Source organism: Budorcas taxicolor, chromosome 18 (genome assembly GCF_023091745.1).
Source record: "Budorcas taxicolor isolate Tak-1 chromosome 18, Takin1.1, whole genome shotgun sequence".
Taxonomy (NCBI): domain Eukaryota; kingdom Metazoa; phylum Chordata; class Mammalia; order Artiodactyla; family Bovidae; genus Budorcas; species Budorcas taxicolor.
The window spans coordinates 45,262,642-45,276,399 of record NC_068927.1 but is presented as its reverse complement, the minus strand read 5'-3'; the positions used below and the strand labels follow the sequence as shown (position 1 = coordinate 45,276,399).

Below are 13,758 nucleotides of genomic sequence, written 5' to 3'. Positions count from 1 at the left end.
TATTTCCCAAAACATGAAAATAACTGAAGGATCATAGAAGACAAGGATCTAGATGGTGTCTTCCCTTGAAACACTCAGCTTTTCTCAGGCTTGTACTTATGAATTCCTTTTTACAGACACTCAGATGAAGACAGTGCATGTACTATACACTACCCTGAAGGCAGAGGCCACCCTCTTGAGACACTAGGTGTCCAAGCAGGATGCGAGTTTCTGCTTCCTCTCTTCTGGTATATACTTTTACATTAGACTAGGTGACAAAGAATGTAACATAAGAGGCGCTCTAAATTCAGACAACTATGTTCCTGTCATTAAGGGAAGCCTAGACTTGGTTGCTCAACAGTAAAGACTCCGCCTGCCAATGCAGGAGGTGCAAGAGACATGGGTTTGATCCCTGGGTCAGGAAGATCCCCCGCAGAAGGAAATGGTAATCCACTCTAGTATTCTTGCCTGGAAAATCCCATGGACAGTGCCTGGAGGGCTACAGTCCATGGAGTTGCAAAGAGTTGGACACAACTGAGCACAGCAAAGACTTGGGACAAAAGAGCCTCTGCTTGCCCCCACACCCGCCTCACCCCTGCCTTGGGCTTAGCACATAAAGGCCGCAGGCATCTATCTGCCTGCTCCTCAGAGCTGGCGAACAAACTTGGATTACTTTCTTGGCATCTAACAAAGAAACTCACAATGAAATACAGGCACTATTCCAAAGTTGTTTTTTTTTTTTATTTCAAATCCATTGAAAGAAATAAAATTATATTTAAAAAAATAGAGTTATCTCACAAACTGAGGAAAGCCAGGAACAAAAAGAACAAGTACTTTTTCCTGAGAGCAGATCTAACAGCTATAGAATGGACTTTATTCCTTCCTAGCTTTTGTCAGACAAAAATTTTCTATTTCTAAAGCATCGAAAACACTCCGAGTGCTTTAACTGGGTTGTTCAGGTACAAAGCTTCAAACCTTCTAATGGGGATTAAGAAACATCAAAAGCTGCTATGATTTCCTTCCTTTTAACCCCAAACATTAAAGTGTACATACTTCTTACGTAAGTTTGAGAATTTCACACTCACGACCTGAATTTCAAAATTCTGGTCATATTTTATTAAAATCTTACTACTTCTTGGTAAGAATGTCCAAAGCCTGAGCTCACATCCCAGTAACTCAAAGGGGCCAGACAGCAGGAAGCGCTGTTCACTGGCACCACCTGCAGCCAAGACCAGTCCGAAAGCACCCACCCCAGAAGACTCAGATGCAGCTAGAAATTTATACTGCAGCCTAATTCCTAAACCACTAGACCTGCCAGCAAAGGCGGATCATATCCTAATGGTTCATACGAAATCTACAGAACAAAAAAGTTACAAGTCATTTACAATTCCCAAAGCTCTACATTTGCCCATTTCCCATACTTGGTTTCCCTCCATTTTACACTGATAAACCTATCAAATGAAAAACTTTCATTCCCAAACACTTCAGTAAGACAGTCAAGACCATGGTTAACATTTTTCTACGCTATGCATAAAACGGTACGACTGCTTGTGCTAGTTCTGATTTGCAGAGGTAAAAGGAAAGTTTGAATCAATTGTTCCAAAAGTTCCAATCTTATTTTCTTCTTTGAAATAACCAAGTACATTCCTGATGATTTCCCTAAAGCTTCTTTTCCAAGATAGTTAGGTCACTTCATATCATGGGTAATGATAAATTCCATGTGGACATCCATTTCTGAAAGATACTGTTTAGTAAATAAAGAGATTAAAACGTCTGTAGCACCTCTTATAGATGCTTGAAGATTCAGGAGAACTAACTGCATCCCCAGTGAGGTGCTACTGAAGATTGAGCAGGATTCTGGGGCATCTCCTAGTTATTTAAAACCTCCATCTACCTACAAGTTGATCGATACTCCAACCAAGGTAACCAACGTTGGACCCTAACAGCAACCCCTATCCTCTCTCCTGGCTCTATCGGGAGTTAACCACCCTGGGACGGTGGCTCTCGTGGGACAATACTGGGCTCGTGTCACATGCAGAAGGGACTCTCGGCCTTTGTTAATGGCTTTGCTGAGCTGCAGGGCACTGTGATGTCTTCTGCTGACCAGAAGGGCACAGACACCACTCTTCCATCCACCTGAGTGTGCAACTTGAATTGCATCCTGGTTACAACGCCCCAGGTTCTGGTATGCAACAGCAATGCAGCCTAAAATGACCATGTTCAAATAAGACAGTGGGCGACTTTGTGAGTCCGATGTGACTCAGCCTCTTGTCATCACTCTGGGTCATCCAAAAACAAACACTGGAAGAAGAAAAAAACAGACTCCAACAAATCTGAGCTAGAACTGCATTAAAAGAAAAACAAGGGCAATCAAAACTACCAACGCTGATATAATCCAGATCCTAGAGATTCCCATTCTAGCGACTCCACTTTTTAGTCTCAACAGAAATATCAATATCCTGAGTTCTATCAGTATTTTCTTGCTAAAATAATTTATGGGACATAAATGCATACAAATGAATAAAAAGTGGTACAAAAGTCTGGAAGAATACAGCCCACTAAGAAATGTCACAAAAATAATATAAAAAGATGCGTTTAAGTGAAATAAATTAACTGTTTAACCTTATATTTTCAAGTCTTCTTAGGCTATTATTTTGGGAAATGGCATGGAGTTGACAGTGTATTTTTCTAAGAACCAGTTGGTTATGATCAAATATAAGTGATCCTTCACAAGAAATTTTTGCTTTCAAAATCCTCAGCCCCACTGCAATGTATTTGAATACAGGAGAAACTACCTGCTGAAATTAATATTCAAAATCCTAACCTGCAATTTGAGTGGACATAAACTGTTAAGATGCTCTGATTTACTAACTAGGCTGTGCAAATGGTGTAAAAGGAAAAAAAGCTTACTAGCATCTGCACAAACTAAAACTGATACGGAGTTTCTCTAAACCATGTTTTTTTTAAATTTTAACAAAATAATGCCAATCCAATAACCCAAAGGTATCCCAAGAGTGTAATTCTAATATGCTTTGCTTTTACTTTTAAAAAACCTATTTGCTTCCTAAATGCTATTTCTATTTTTAAGCCAATTGGCTGCATACTGCCTTTAAAATGCAATGGGGTTTCTTTACGTAACTTGTTATCAGTATTCAAAAAACTAGTATTTGTTAGGTAAAACAGTACTAGTTATGCTGAAACAGGGTTTATGCTATACATAAAATCACTCCAAATTATAAAGTGATTGGTTTCTATAGCCCTAAGCATTTTTAATACACAATTTAGAAACGAGTCACAAATAGATGAACAGAGATGGCATTTAGCTTTCTTTCATCCAATTAACCATATCCATTAAAACCAAGACTCTTCCATACGACTTGCCAGTTCCCCATTCCTTTTGTCAACCTAAAAAAGAAACATTTTTTTGGGAAGTCAGCATTTATTAAGAACATCAAGGTTCCAGGGCAGTTTTGTTTTTTTTTAAACCATATACCTTTAAAAGTGTTTTTTATCCCCACAAAAACTCTTATCATTTAAAACCAGATATTCAAGTTACACGTCTAACATTTTTAGCTAATCAGCTCTTCAGGGCGGACCCTAGAAAACAACCTTCAATGGTCTCTGAATAATGGCGGTTCAGCCGCTGATACGAGAGGTGTAGGTAGTCACACCTTAAATGTTCAAGCCACAAAGTGTGAAGTTTGCAAGGGGTGAGCTCTACTGTCCTGCCTTATCAGGATTTGCCGTACTTTCAGTGCTACTGGGTTGCACGTTATCTGCGAGGTTGTGTGCGTGCTCAAGAAACAAATCTTTCAGTACACTTAATTCCTTAGTCAGCAATTTAATTTTTGCCTCCAACCGCTCATTCTCTTCCTTGAGCTGACTGACCCTCTGCAGCGTATCCTGCGCCTTCTGCTTGCTTTTCAGCCGGCTCTTTTTCACGGCCATGTTGTTCCTCTGCCTGCGCTGCCGATACTCGTCACTGTCGCGATCCACGGGGGAGCTCTTCTTGCTCTGCTTGCTGGGAGGCACAGCTTTGCCTCCGCCCCCGGGGCCGGCGGGCACCAGCTGAGGAACCTGCTGTAAGCCGCTGGCATGAGCCTGAGTATGGATGACACTTATTCCGTTCACGCCCGGGGTGCTGTTCTGCGGCGATACCTTGCTCATTTGGGCACGCTCCCTTTTCAACACAGGACAAGCAGAATGAAGACAAGGTGATCAATGGTTTCCACACTGAACTGCCAAGAAATCTTCACATGTACCTATTTAAGAAAAAACTGCATTAAAATATTGGAAATGACAAGATCGAATGAGATCAAATTCAAATGTACTTAACAGCAGGCCAATATTAACTGCTATGCTGAGAAGCGTCTACAACAATTGCCAACTGTTCCCATGTTTCAGAAGTCTAAGTCACGTAATTTAGAGGAGTAAGTTAATACACACGCACCATACGGCCAAATTTAACCCACCTGAATCCCTGAGGGGACTACCCATCTGTGATTGTTATCAAAAATGGGAGGAAAAAACAAAACAGTATCACTAATTAGGTAGCACATATGAATGACAGCACTTGGCAATGTGCAAGAGAGAAATGTGAGGTGTTTCCTTTAAACAATTACAACAGGAGAAACAGGGTGCAATAAAAGAGGGACAACGTTCCAACTGTTGGTTCCAGTGAAATCAGAAGGCGTCCTGAAATCCTCAGGACGCTGCACTGCCGTCTCCGCGTGGCCCTTACTCTAACGTGCAGGCTGAGCCATCACGGACCTAACTCTTCTCCCAAAGCCTATCTGTATGGGATATTTTGAAAATGTGTTTTCTGGCTTGTTTTTATTTTCCTAATGACCTCAAATGACGGTAGTTTACAGAGATTTCCTAAGTTAGTTTCTTGGCTCATTGAGGAGCTCTGAGACACCCAGTTTGCTTCCCCATCTCATCAAGCTTCTAGTGTTTTCCTAATTCTTGACATAACTAGTAAACACATCTAAACACTGTCAACCTGATACCACAAGGAGAGCAACAAAGGCCCTGATGATGCATCCAAGGAGGTGCAAGCTGGGAGTCAGGCTGGACCGAGAGCCAGGACAGCAGCAGGCCTGCAGCCACCTGACGCTGCTCAAGCAGCGCAGAGGACAGGCCAAATCTGCAGTGCTGCCGCGAGAAACAAAAGTCACGCTTTCAGAAACCAGTCATATTCGGATTACTCTGTATCCGAGCTGGTCCTAAAACTGCCTCAAGATGTGTCAAAAGCAGACCTAGCCTGTCATCACGAGGCCACTTCAAGACAAACTGTCTAAGCTGAATGAATTATGCCCACCAAGATGTCACAGCGCTGCTGGAAACGGAAGAAGCAGAGCAGGAGCCATAAAGCCACCCCATTCTCTTTCCACAAAACTGCATCAGTGGAAAAAACCTGAAGCCACAATTATGAACAGCTTCGAATGAGTACACCTCACAATTCTTAAGAAGAGCTTCGCCCAAACCTTTAGCGAGTCATTTCTGTATTGGCCTGTTTTTCAAAAGGCCATGTATCATTGCTCTCCATTGTTTATCAGGCCACACAGGCAGTCCTGAGCCAGAGGGGTCATCTGTTCTCACTTCAGTACTAAGGAAACACCAAAAGCTTCCTTCCAAACCATGATGGATATCTACTCCAAGTTTATCTTCAGTAATGAATATTTCACAATTTCCCTTGATAATTTATCACGTTGCCTATTTTTTCTTCCAGTTGAAAAGTGGCAGTTCGGTATAATTTGCACCACACTTAGCATTAATAGTGTTACTGGCCATCTATACTATTGCTTATCTACTAAAGTGAAGTGTTTACTCAATTTTTAAGAACTTGTTTAACACCTCTCCTGGGATTGTCTCAACAATCAATGATTATGTTCATCTTATTTATCTTCTATATACCAATTGGGTTGTTAGTCTTTAAAGCTGGTCCCTAATAAACTCAGAGATAACAACAATCCAAAGAAGTAGAGACCAGGAACCAAGTTGATTCTCATCCTGGCTCGGACATCCCCTATCCCACTCTGGACACACCCCTTCCCTCTCTGGGCCTCCATTTCCCCCTCTGCAAAGGAGGGATGTAAAATGTCCTCTGACGCTGACAATATACCATGAACTTCAGTCACCAAAAACACTTATTACACGCTCCAAACTTAGTGAAGTTCATGCCGGTTTTTGTTCTCAAAGACACCGGAACAAGGAAGGGCGCTTTCACCTCCATCTGACTCATCTTGCCAAGGTTCTGAACACAGCAGACAAGGTTTTGAAAATGAGTCCTTGGCTTGTAAAACAAAAAGTAATCATCAAAGTGGTAAAAAAAATGTAAGAAAGGGAAACTGGGAGATTTAAAAAAAAAAAAAAAAAGGGTAAGTTCCCCAACCAAAGACAAGCCAAGAAAGTATTGCTCAAGGTGAAGTTATCCACCATGGAAGGGGGTCAAAGGGCTAACTGGGGCTAAGACTTACTCCAGACAGATTACCAATTTCATTTTTTACACCAAGTAAAGCAGCTACCTCGAAATGCTACATACAGTTTACAGTTCTGCAGTTTACACTGTTATCTGTGCCTTTGTTTCTTTCACAAACATTTACTGAGCACCTACAATGGAAAACATGCTTATTTCAATCTGGATGTTCAACCCTAAACGAAAGTCTGGCTCCTACGTGGACAAATGCAGTTCCAAAGTTCAGCCACAGGAAGCAGCGTGGCACCTTGTTTCCTTGCTGTGAACCCCTCCAGCAGGAAGCAGGAGAAAAGCTGAAAAGCAGCAGTTCCCAAAAGCAGGGCCCCTGAACCAGCGGCATCAGCATCCCCTTGGCAGGCATGCAAATGCTCAGGCTGCCCCAGATGTAGGCAGCAGCAGCTCGCAGGCAGCAGCAGCTCTCGGAACAGGGCTAAGCCCTCGTCTTGACAGGACCCCCAAGCAACTCTGATGACACTGACGTTTGACAGCCACTGCCACAAACCAACCAGAATCTTCAGAAAGATGGGCTGAGTGGGTACCATTTTTTAAATTCAAATTTCTTAAATCAAATGACGTTCATTCAAATCAGGGATACACTGAAAACTCTAAATGCTAGAATGAGTACGGCAAAATCAAAACTTTCTCGTTTCACTTGGGACAATAAATGTCTCAAGCACTTTCCTAGCCCTCTTGTCATTTTTTTTTCATATATATACAATGAGATATCCCTCCTCTCCTTTCCAAATAAGTGTTTAATTCCAATTTCCCCAATGAAGATCTACACTCCAAAATATTCAGATATCTGTCCCTTGTTCCAAATCTGTTCCAATCATTGGTATTACTGGTATTCTACCCACCCATCTCCCCCAAAACACCTCACTCCACCACCTCTCTCCCTTCTATGCCACAGTCACCTCAGGCTGGCATCGTCTCTCAGGGGCACAGCCTGCCCCGCTTCAGCAGTGCTCCCCACAACCACTGTCTCCAGAGCAATCTAACACTCAAACCTGAGTGTGTCGCAGCCTCTCTCTGAAAATTCTTCTGTAGCTTCAACATACAGATCAAATCTCTTCAGGCCCAGCTCCCTTTCTCATCACCCCTCAACAATACTGGAAGCCAATATCACTCCCCTAAATGGTCTGCACTTTGTTCTTTGTGCTTCTGTCCAATTTGTTCCCCTAGTTTTCCTGTCAATGCCAGCTCCACAGTGTGGCTCCCTGTAGAATAAGCTAGAGGCAGGCCTCCATCTTTAGCATCATCCGCCCAGCATCCAGTGGTGGTGCTCAAGAAACATTTGTTGAATACAGTCTCAAAAGGCTCAGAGAAAACACTTATTTATTTAAGTGTCTTATATAAAAATAAGATTCTCTAGCATTAAAATCTCTTAAAACAACCATAATTAAATTGAGTGTTACTAAGATACACACAGTCTTACGATCCAAAGTTCTTGGTCTGTCTTAAAGGTATACAGGAAAATAAAAACATTTGCTACTCTTGTCTCCAGCCTATACAGTGAAGGTCATTCATGTCTGGTCTTTGCTTCTTTCTGTTGAGAACCTTTATTTTCCACTTTGTCCAGTTACGTTTTTCCACAACCTCAAGTTCTTAGGCATTTGTTCCCAGGGATTGGCAACTCAGTACTACAAATGAAGTGAAGTTAAGCTGTCAAACTTAACACACCCAAATGAGCAGGATTTCTACATATTTTTCTGCTGGCTTCATGACCCAAAACGGGTCACAAACGCGCATACTCCTTCAGGGGGCAGATAAGTGGTCCACTGGAGTATGAGAAGAAAATATCTTTTGTCTTTTTTTAATGTCATCTTTTTACTCTAGTTTTGGTGTCATTTACAACACACAGGAACTATTAGTAACACACCACACTGATTATAAATATACATCTTTTAAAATCATGCTCTTTTTTCTTTTTCTTTTTACTGATAGGTCTGGAAAACCAAAACGGTAGGAGACCAATGTACCTATCAGCATAAGAACCGACAGAAGCATCCCCTACCCTCAGCCTAAGAACACACAATAAACATGGAACTGTGACTACCTGTGTTTACCATTTCTGTGATCAGGTGGTGCAATCTTAGGGCATAACACCAAATTCAGCCACATGAATTCCGCCCTATTCATCTTTACCTAGGACTCACCAGGTACCCTATAAATCCCTAGGGATGAAACTACCTGTCCAAGATCAGACAATTTTGCCGAGGGTTATGACATGATCTTGAGAAATTAAGAGGATATTCTGGGGGTAAAAAAAAAAAAAATGAAGTTTAGGTTCCACCTATGTTTTTCAGGCAGGTATTAAAATGGCTGAATCTGCCAAGTGTGCCCACTAGAAGTAGGACTCAAGAAACTGAAAAGTTCTTCAGCTCACTAGCATCCTGTAATTATTCAGCCTTGTTTACACTAAGTTTTTCCAAAACAGTGAATCAACTTTAAGAACAGCTTATCCCAAATACTACTCAAGTAGTAACAGCTGACCAGATTTTAACTTTTAGTTATCAAGGGGTTTTAAAGACTAAATTTCTTAGTAAAGCAAGCCTCCATAGTATTTTATTTCAAATGAGTCTCTGAGCATCCCATATCCTACCTGAATTAAAGGATAATCTCTTCAAACAAGAATTCAACTGACAGTGTATCCTGGGAGAGAGAACTACCAACTTTTGGGTAACCCACCAATGTTAAACACCTTTCTGAAACGGACACATTTTATTTAAGATGCTATATGACAGCACAAACCTCAGATCAGAGGAAAGCTAAGCAATTAAAGCTTCTGAAGAATAAAAACCCACAAGTTTAATTCGAACAACAGATTCTCCTTCCCCTCAAACATGCATTTCCATCCTCTCCACCTAGACACCTCCGCTGGCAGTTTTCCTTACTGTGTTCCCTCCAAACACGCTAATGAAGTGCTTCATTTCTTGCCCTCCTCTTTCCTATTCAACATCGAACCTGCGCTCAAGTCAACACAGGATACATATTCGAAGTACAGCTCCATAAGGAAACACAATATTACTTGAGTAAAGTCATATATTTAAAAATCAACTGCTTTCCCTGCCTACTTTTCTACCAACTTCTGAACAGGATTCCCGACTGCCCGACACCGAGCCGTTTAGGACGTGCAGGAAATAATCCCAGATGGCACTCAATAGGACGCGATCCACCTTCTGCTATTCTGGGAACACCCTTTATCCCCAGGGGCCAATACGAGCCTGGCTAGTCACACTGCAGAAACAGAGGGCCGGGTTCTGGAGTGGGGCACAGCCAGGCTCGCATCCCGTTCCGGGCCGGCAGCAGGGGCGCCGGGGGAGCGTGGGGGTCGGCGGGTGGCGCCGCGGCGCTGGGCCGGGGCCAGGGATGAGCTCAGCGGCCCCGCCGAGTGTTGCCGGCAGGTTGCATCAGACGCCGCGCGGGGCCGCCGCCCGCGCCGCGGGCCGCGCGGGGCCTTCCCAGCAAGCCGGCCACCAGGGCCAGGCCGGGTCTCCTCGGGCTGGGGCCGCGCCCACGCGAGCGGCCGGCGGCGCCGCGGCCTCCTCCTCCTCCCTCAGCCCGCCTGCGGCCTCCTTACCTGGCCCCTCCAGCCCGCCTGCTCCCAGGCGGCCTCCACTCCAAGCGGCCCCGCACGGCGCGGCCCGACCCGACCCAGGCCTCGCAGCCCGAGAGTCAGCCAGGAGGAGCGACGGTTACGAAACCGGCAGCCTCCGCCCGTTCCGCCGCCGCAGCCGCCGCAGCTGCCACCACGACCGGCTTCCCCTCCTCGCCGGGTCCGCGCGCGCGGCCGCCGCCGTCGTGACCAATGGGAGCGCCGCCTTGCGGGGGGCGCGCCCTCCCCCCCGCGACGGGCAGGGCCACCAGCCAATTGCGGGAGGTCTAGGCGCGGGGGGCGGGCACGTGGCGGAGGCGTATCCCACGGCTCGGCGGGGCGGGCGGGGCCGGCGGGAGAGGCTGCCCGGGGTTCCCCCGACGAGCGCGCCGGGCGGCCCACGGAGGGGTGGGCGGCCGGCAGCTGGGAAGGTTCGGTGCAAATTGGGGAACCAGTTAGTAGCCTCGAGAAGGGAACACCTGTCTTTGGAAATTTCCTGAGATGATGTTTTGAATCACCGATTTCTGTTTTAGTTTCACCTCGTCTTCGGGGAGCCCCGCCTCGGCGTCGCTCCCGGGAACAGTTTCCCGGAACGACCCACCAGGCTCGCCTCCTGGGACGCTGGGCGCCCGACGGACGCCTCTCCGCCAACTGCCAGCACCACTCGGAGGGAGCCTGGAGAGAAGACCTGGACCTCAAGGCGGTGAAGGCAGCTGCAAACTTGTTGAAAGACGAAGGGAGCAAAATTTTCCCAACGTAGGATTAGTGTTGATGTCACATTGGTGCAGACTGTGGTTATGGGGGAATGCATTTCCACGATCCGTTCCCTTGTGCTGTACTGTCCTCCAAGTGAACAGAGACGTGATCTCAAAAAATGGATGGCAGTCCATCTTTATTTATCTAAGACAATCCACAGGAGAATCTGAAAGCGTATCACGACCAGGAAGCAGTGCACAGGGTGAAGTCAGATAGGTTTGATTGCTTCCTCTTTAGCACTTCTTATCGTCCAAAACCTGGAGTCTTTGAAAGAGGAAACGTTTCTTCATCACCCAGGCCATGGCACCAGCTCATCGCATAAGACTGTTTCGAGGAATCAGTGAAGAGATGATAAAATATTTGCAAAAAAATAAAAATAATAAAAATCAAAAGGGGGGCAACTGCAAATGAGCACTGATAACCACAGAAGCACACTTGGTAGAATGACACAGAATCATCAAAAACACTATGTTCTTTCACTTTGGCCCTTAGTGTTCTGAGTTGAAATTTCTTTGATCAAGATTTTAGCACTGTTAAAACTGGATTCGATTTTGTTGCTCACAAAATCATAACTTGGCACCCACTCGTTCCTAATCACTTAAAAAAGTGTATAAAAAATAAAGTATAGGTAGGTTCATGTAGTCTCTGGTTTGCTAACCTCTCTGCCAAGCTGCTCCAGCATTCTACGTGTCTGTCTGGGCAGGCCTTCTTCCACATTCAGCAGATCTAGTCAATGCCAAGGAGACTAGAGTATTTATTTCCTCCTCAGCTGGTAGCTGGTAATTCTTTCTTCTACTCAGTTTACACGTATTTATTTGGTGCCAACTATGTGCTAAGCTGTCGGGAATCAGCAACAAACAATCCCTGTCTACACGGAGCTTACACTTAGAAACATTCAGTAATCACACAATTTTCTAATGACTGTTTTCACTGTTATTTTAAGAAAGAAGTACAAGATGCTGCAAGAGATTATGAGAAGGGAATCAAACCTGGTCTATGGGTTAGGGAAACCCTGTATGATGAGTAGGATTTGCCAAGTGGTGTAGATAAAGAGAATGTGTCTTCAAGTTAGAGGATCTCGCTTATTTAAAAGGTCTTATGAATTCGCTCAGTCGTGTCTGACTCTCTGAGACCCCATGGACTGTACCCGCCAGGCTCCTCTGTCCATGTAATTCTTCAGGCTAAAATGCTAGAGTGGGTTGTCATATCCTTCTCCAGGGGATCTTCCTGACCCAGGGATCAAACCCTGGTCTCTCGTATTGCTAGCAGACTCTTTACCCTCAGAGCCACCAAGGAAGCCCCAAAGGTCTTGAGATGGGAGAAATTTAAAGCCAGAGTGGCTAAGGCACAGTGCCCTGGAGAAGAGTGATGAGATGGACAGGACCTTGTGGCCTGGGAAGGGATCTGATTCTTACCCTAAAAGAGATGGGAATCCTCTGAAAGACTTGCTCTCATCGTAAGGAAATGAGGAGAGCCTGGTGGAGCTATCTTTAGTTTGAGGAGATCCACCATACTATTTCTTGCATGTCACAGGGACCCAAGCCACTACAATCAGAGAAAAATTTCCTGCATAGATCTCTGCCTCACTGATACTCAATACACAGTCTACAAATCCAGAGAACTTGTAAACAAGTAGTACCTTAAAATCCCCTCCAAAGGACTTGAGAAGTAAGACCTCCTATAATTGAATAGGCTAATTACCTGAGAGCAACTGCGATGAACTACTTAGTTACCTAACAGGTATGGACTCTGGTGTCAGGCTGTTCTGTTCACAGCTGCACCTCTTACTGGTTGTGTGACCTCAGGCCAATTACTTAACCTCTGTCTCATCTGCACATGGGGAGACCAACGATGTCTATCCAATAGAACTGCTGTGAGAATTAGAGTTGATAAAAGTTAGGGCCCTAGAACAGCCTGGATGATACAACGTTGTTGTTAGTGTTGTTCAGTTGCTAAGTAGTGTCCGACTCTTTGGCAGCCACATAGACTTTAGCCCACCAAGCTCCTCTGTCTATGGGATTTCCCAGGCCAGAATACTGGAGTGGGTGCCATTTCCTTCTCCAAGGGATCTTCCCAACCCAGAGATTGAGCCTGCATCTCCTACACTGGCAGGTAGATTCTTTACCACTGAGTCACCAGGGAAACCCCTGATACATGGTAGGAGCTCAGAAGTATCAGCTATTATTACCATGATGCTCATAACTGAATTATAAACCAATTATATCCACAGAATTATAGTTAACTACAATACACTTCAAAACAAGGTCACACTGTGCTTAATATTACTTTGATGATTCGAGCACTGAAATATTCACAATATTGAAGATGATGTTGACTCGATAGTGTACCTCAAAAGGCATTTTTTAAAGGATAATTCCCTTAGTTACCACATTTTATCATTTCTTCCACAGAGTGGAAAAAAAGTTTAGTAATTTGAAATCTCTTAGAATTTGAAAGCCAGATCAATAGAAGTTTGCCATGGAAACAAGTATTTACCATAAATGTATCTTAAGTACTCAGAATAATATTTAAGTATGATAAATGTGTATCTGTAAAGTTTCTGGAAAATTAATATGCCAAATTAACCACCTTTGACAGATCTGGACCACAGCTATAATATTCTGAGGATTGAGATAATGTCTGTCACAGGTTTGAGACTCAATAGATGGTTTTTACATGACAGTGATTGGCAATTATTCCTCATTGGTTGGGGCTCTTTTGATAGGAAATAACTAAAACCCAATCCTGAGTATGCTTAGCACAAACAAGGATTTGGTCAAAGATTTGAGGGCACTGCACACATTAGTCCTTCTTCACACAGCCACTGACAGCCTCAATGTTCACAGCTTTGGTCACTAAAGAAAGGCCCACTCACCTTACCAGTTCCTGTTATAAAAGTCCTAGATAAGGACTTGGGGGCTGGTCCAGCTGGGTCACGTGCTCTTCCCTG

At 44.3% G+C, this 13,758-nt stretch overlaps 1 protein-coding gene across 1 annotated transcript; it reads right to left on the bottom strand.

The window, feature by feature from the left end:
• Positions 1-709: 709 nt before the first annotated feature.
• Positions 710-10,212, bottom strand: CEBPG (CCAAT enhancer binding protein gamma). The gene is made up of 2 exons (XM_052656748.1): positions 10,038-10,212; positions 710-4,241 (listed from the first exon to the last, which is right to left on the bottom strand). Exon 2 carries the CDS (start codon positions 4,144-4,146, stop codon positions 3,697-3,699), a length of 450 nt encoding a protein of 149 aa, XP_052512708.1. The 5' UTR covers positions 4,147-4,241; positions 10,038-10,212; the 3' UTR covers positions 710-3,696.
• Positions 10,213-13,758: the final 3,546 nt, after the last annotated feature.

Excerpts from the sequence above, each read along its gene's own strand:
- CEBPG (XM_052656748.1), bottom strand. The coding sequence starts at position 4,146 with ATGAGCAAGGTATCGCCGCAGAACAGCACCCCGGGCGTGAACGGAATA.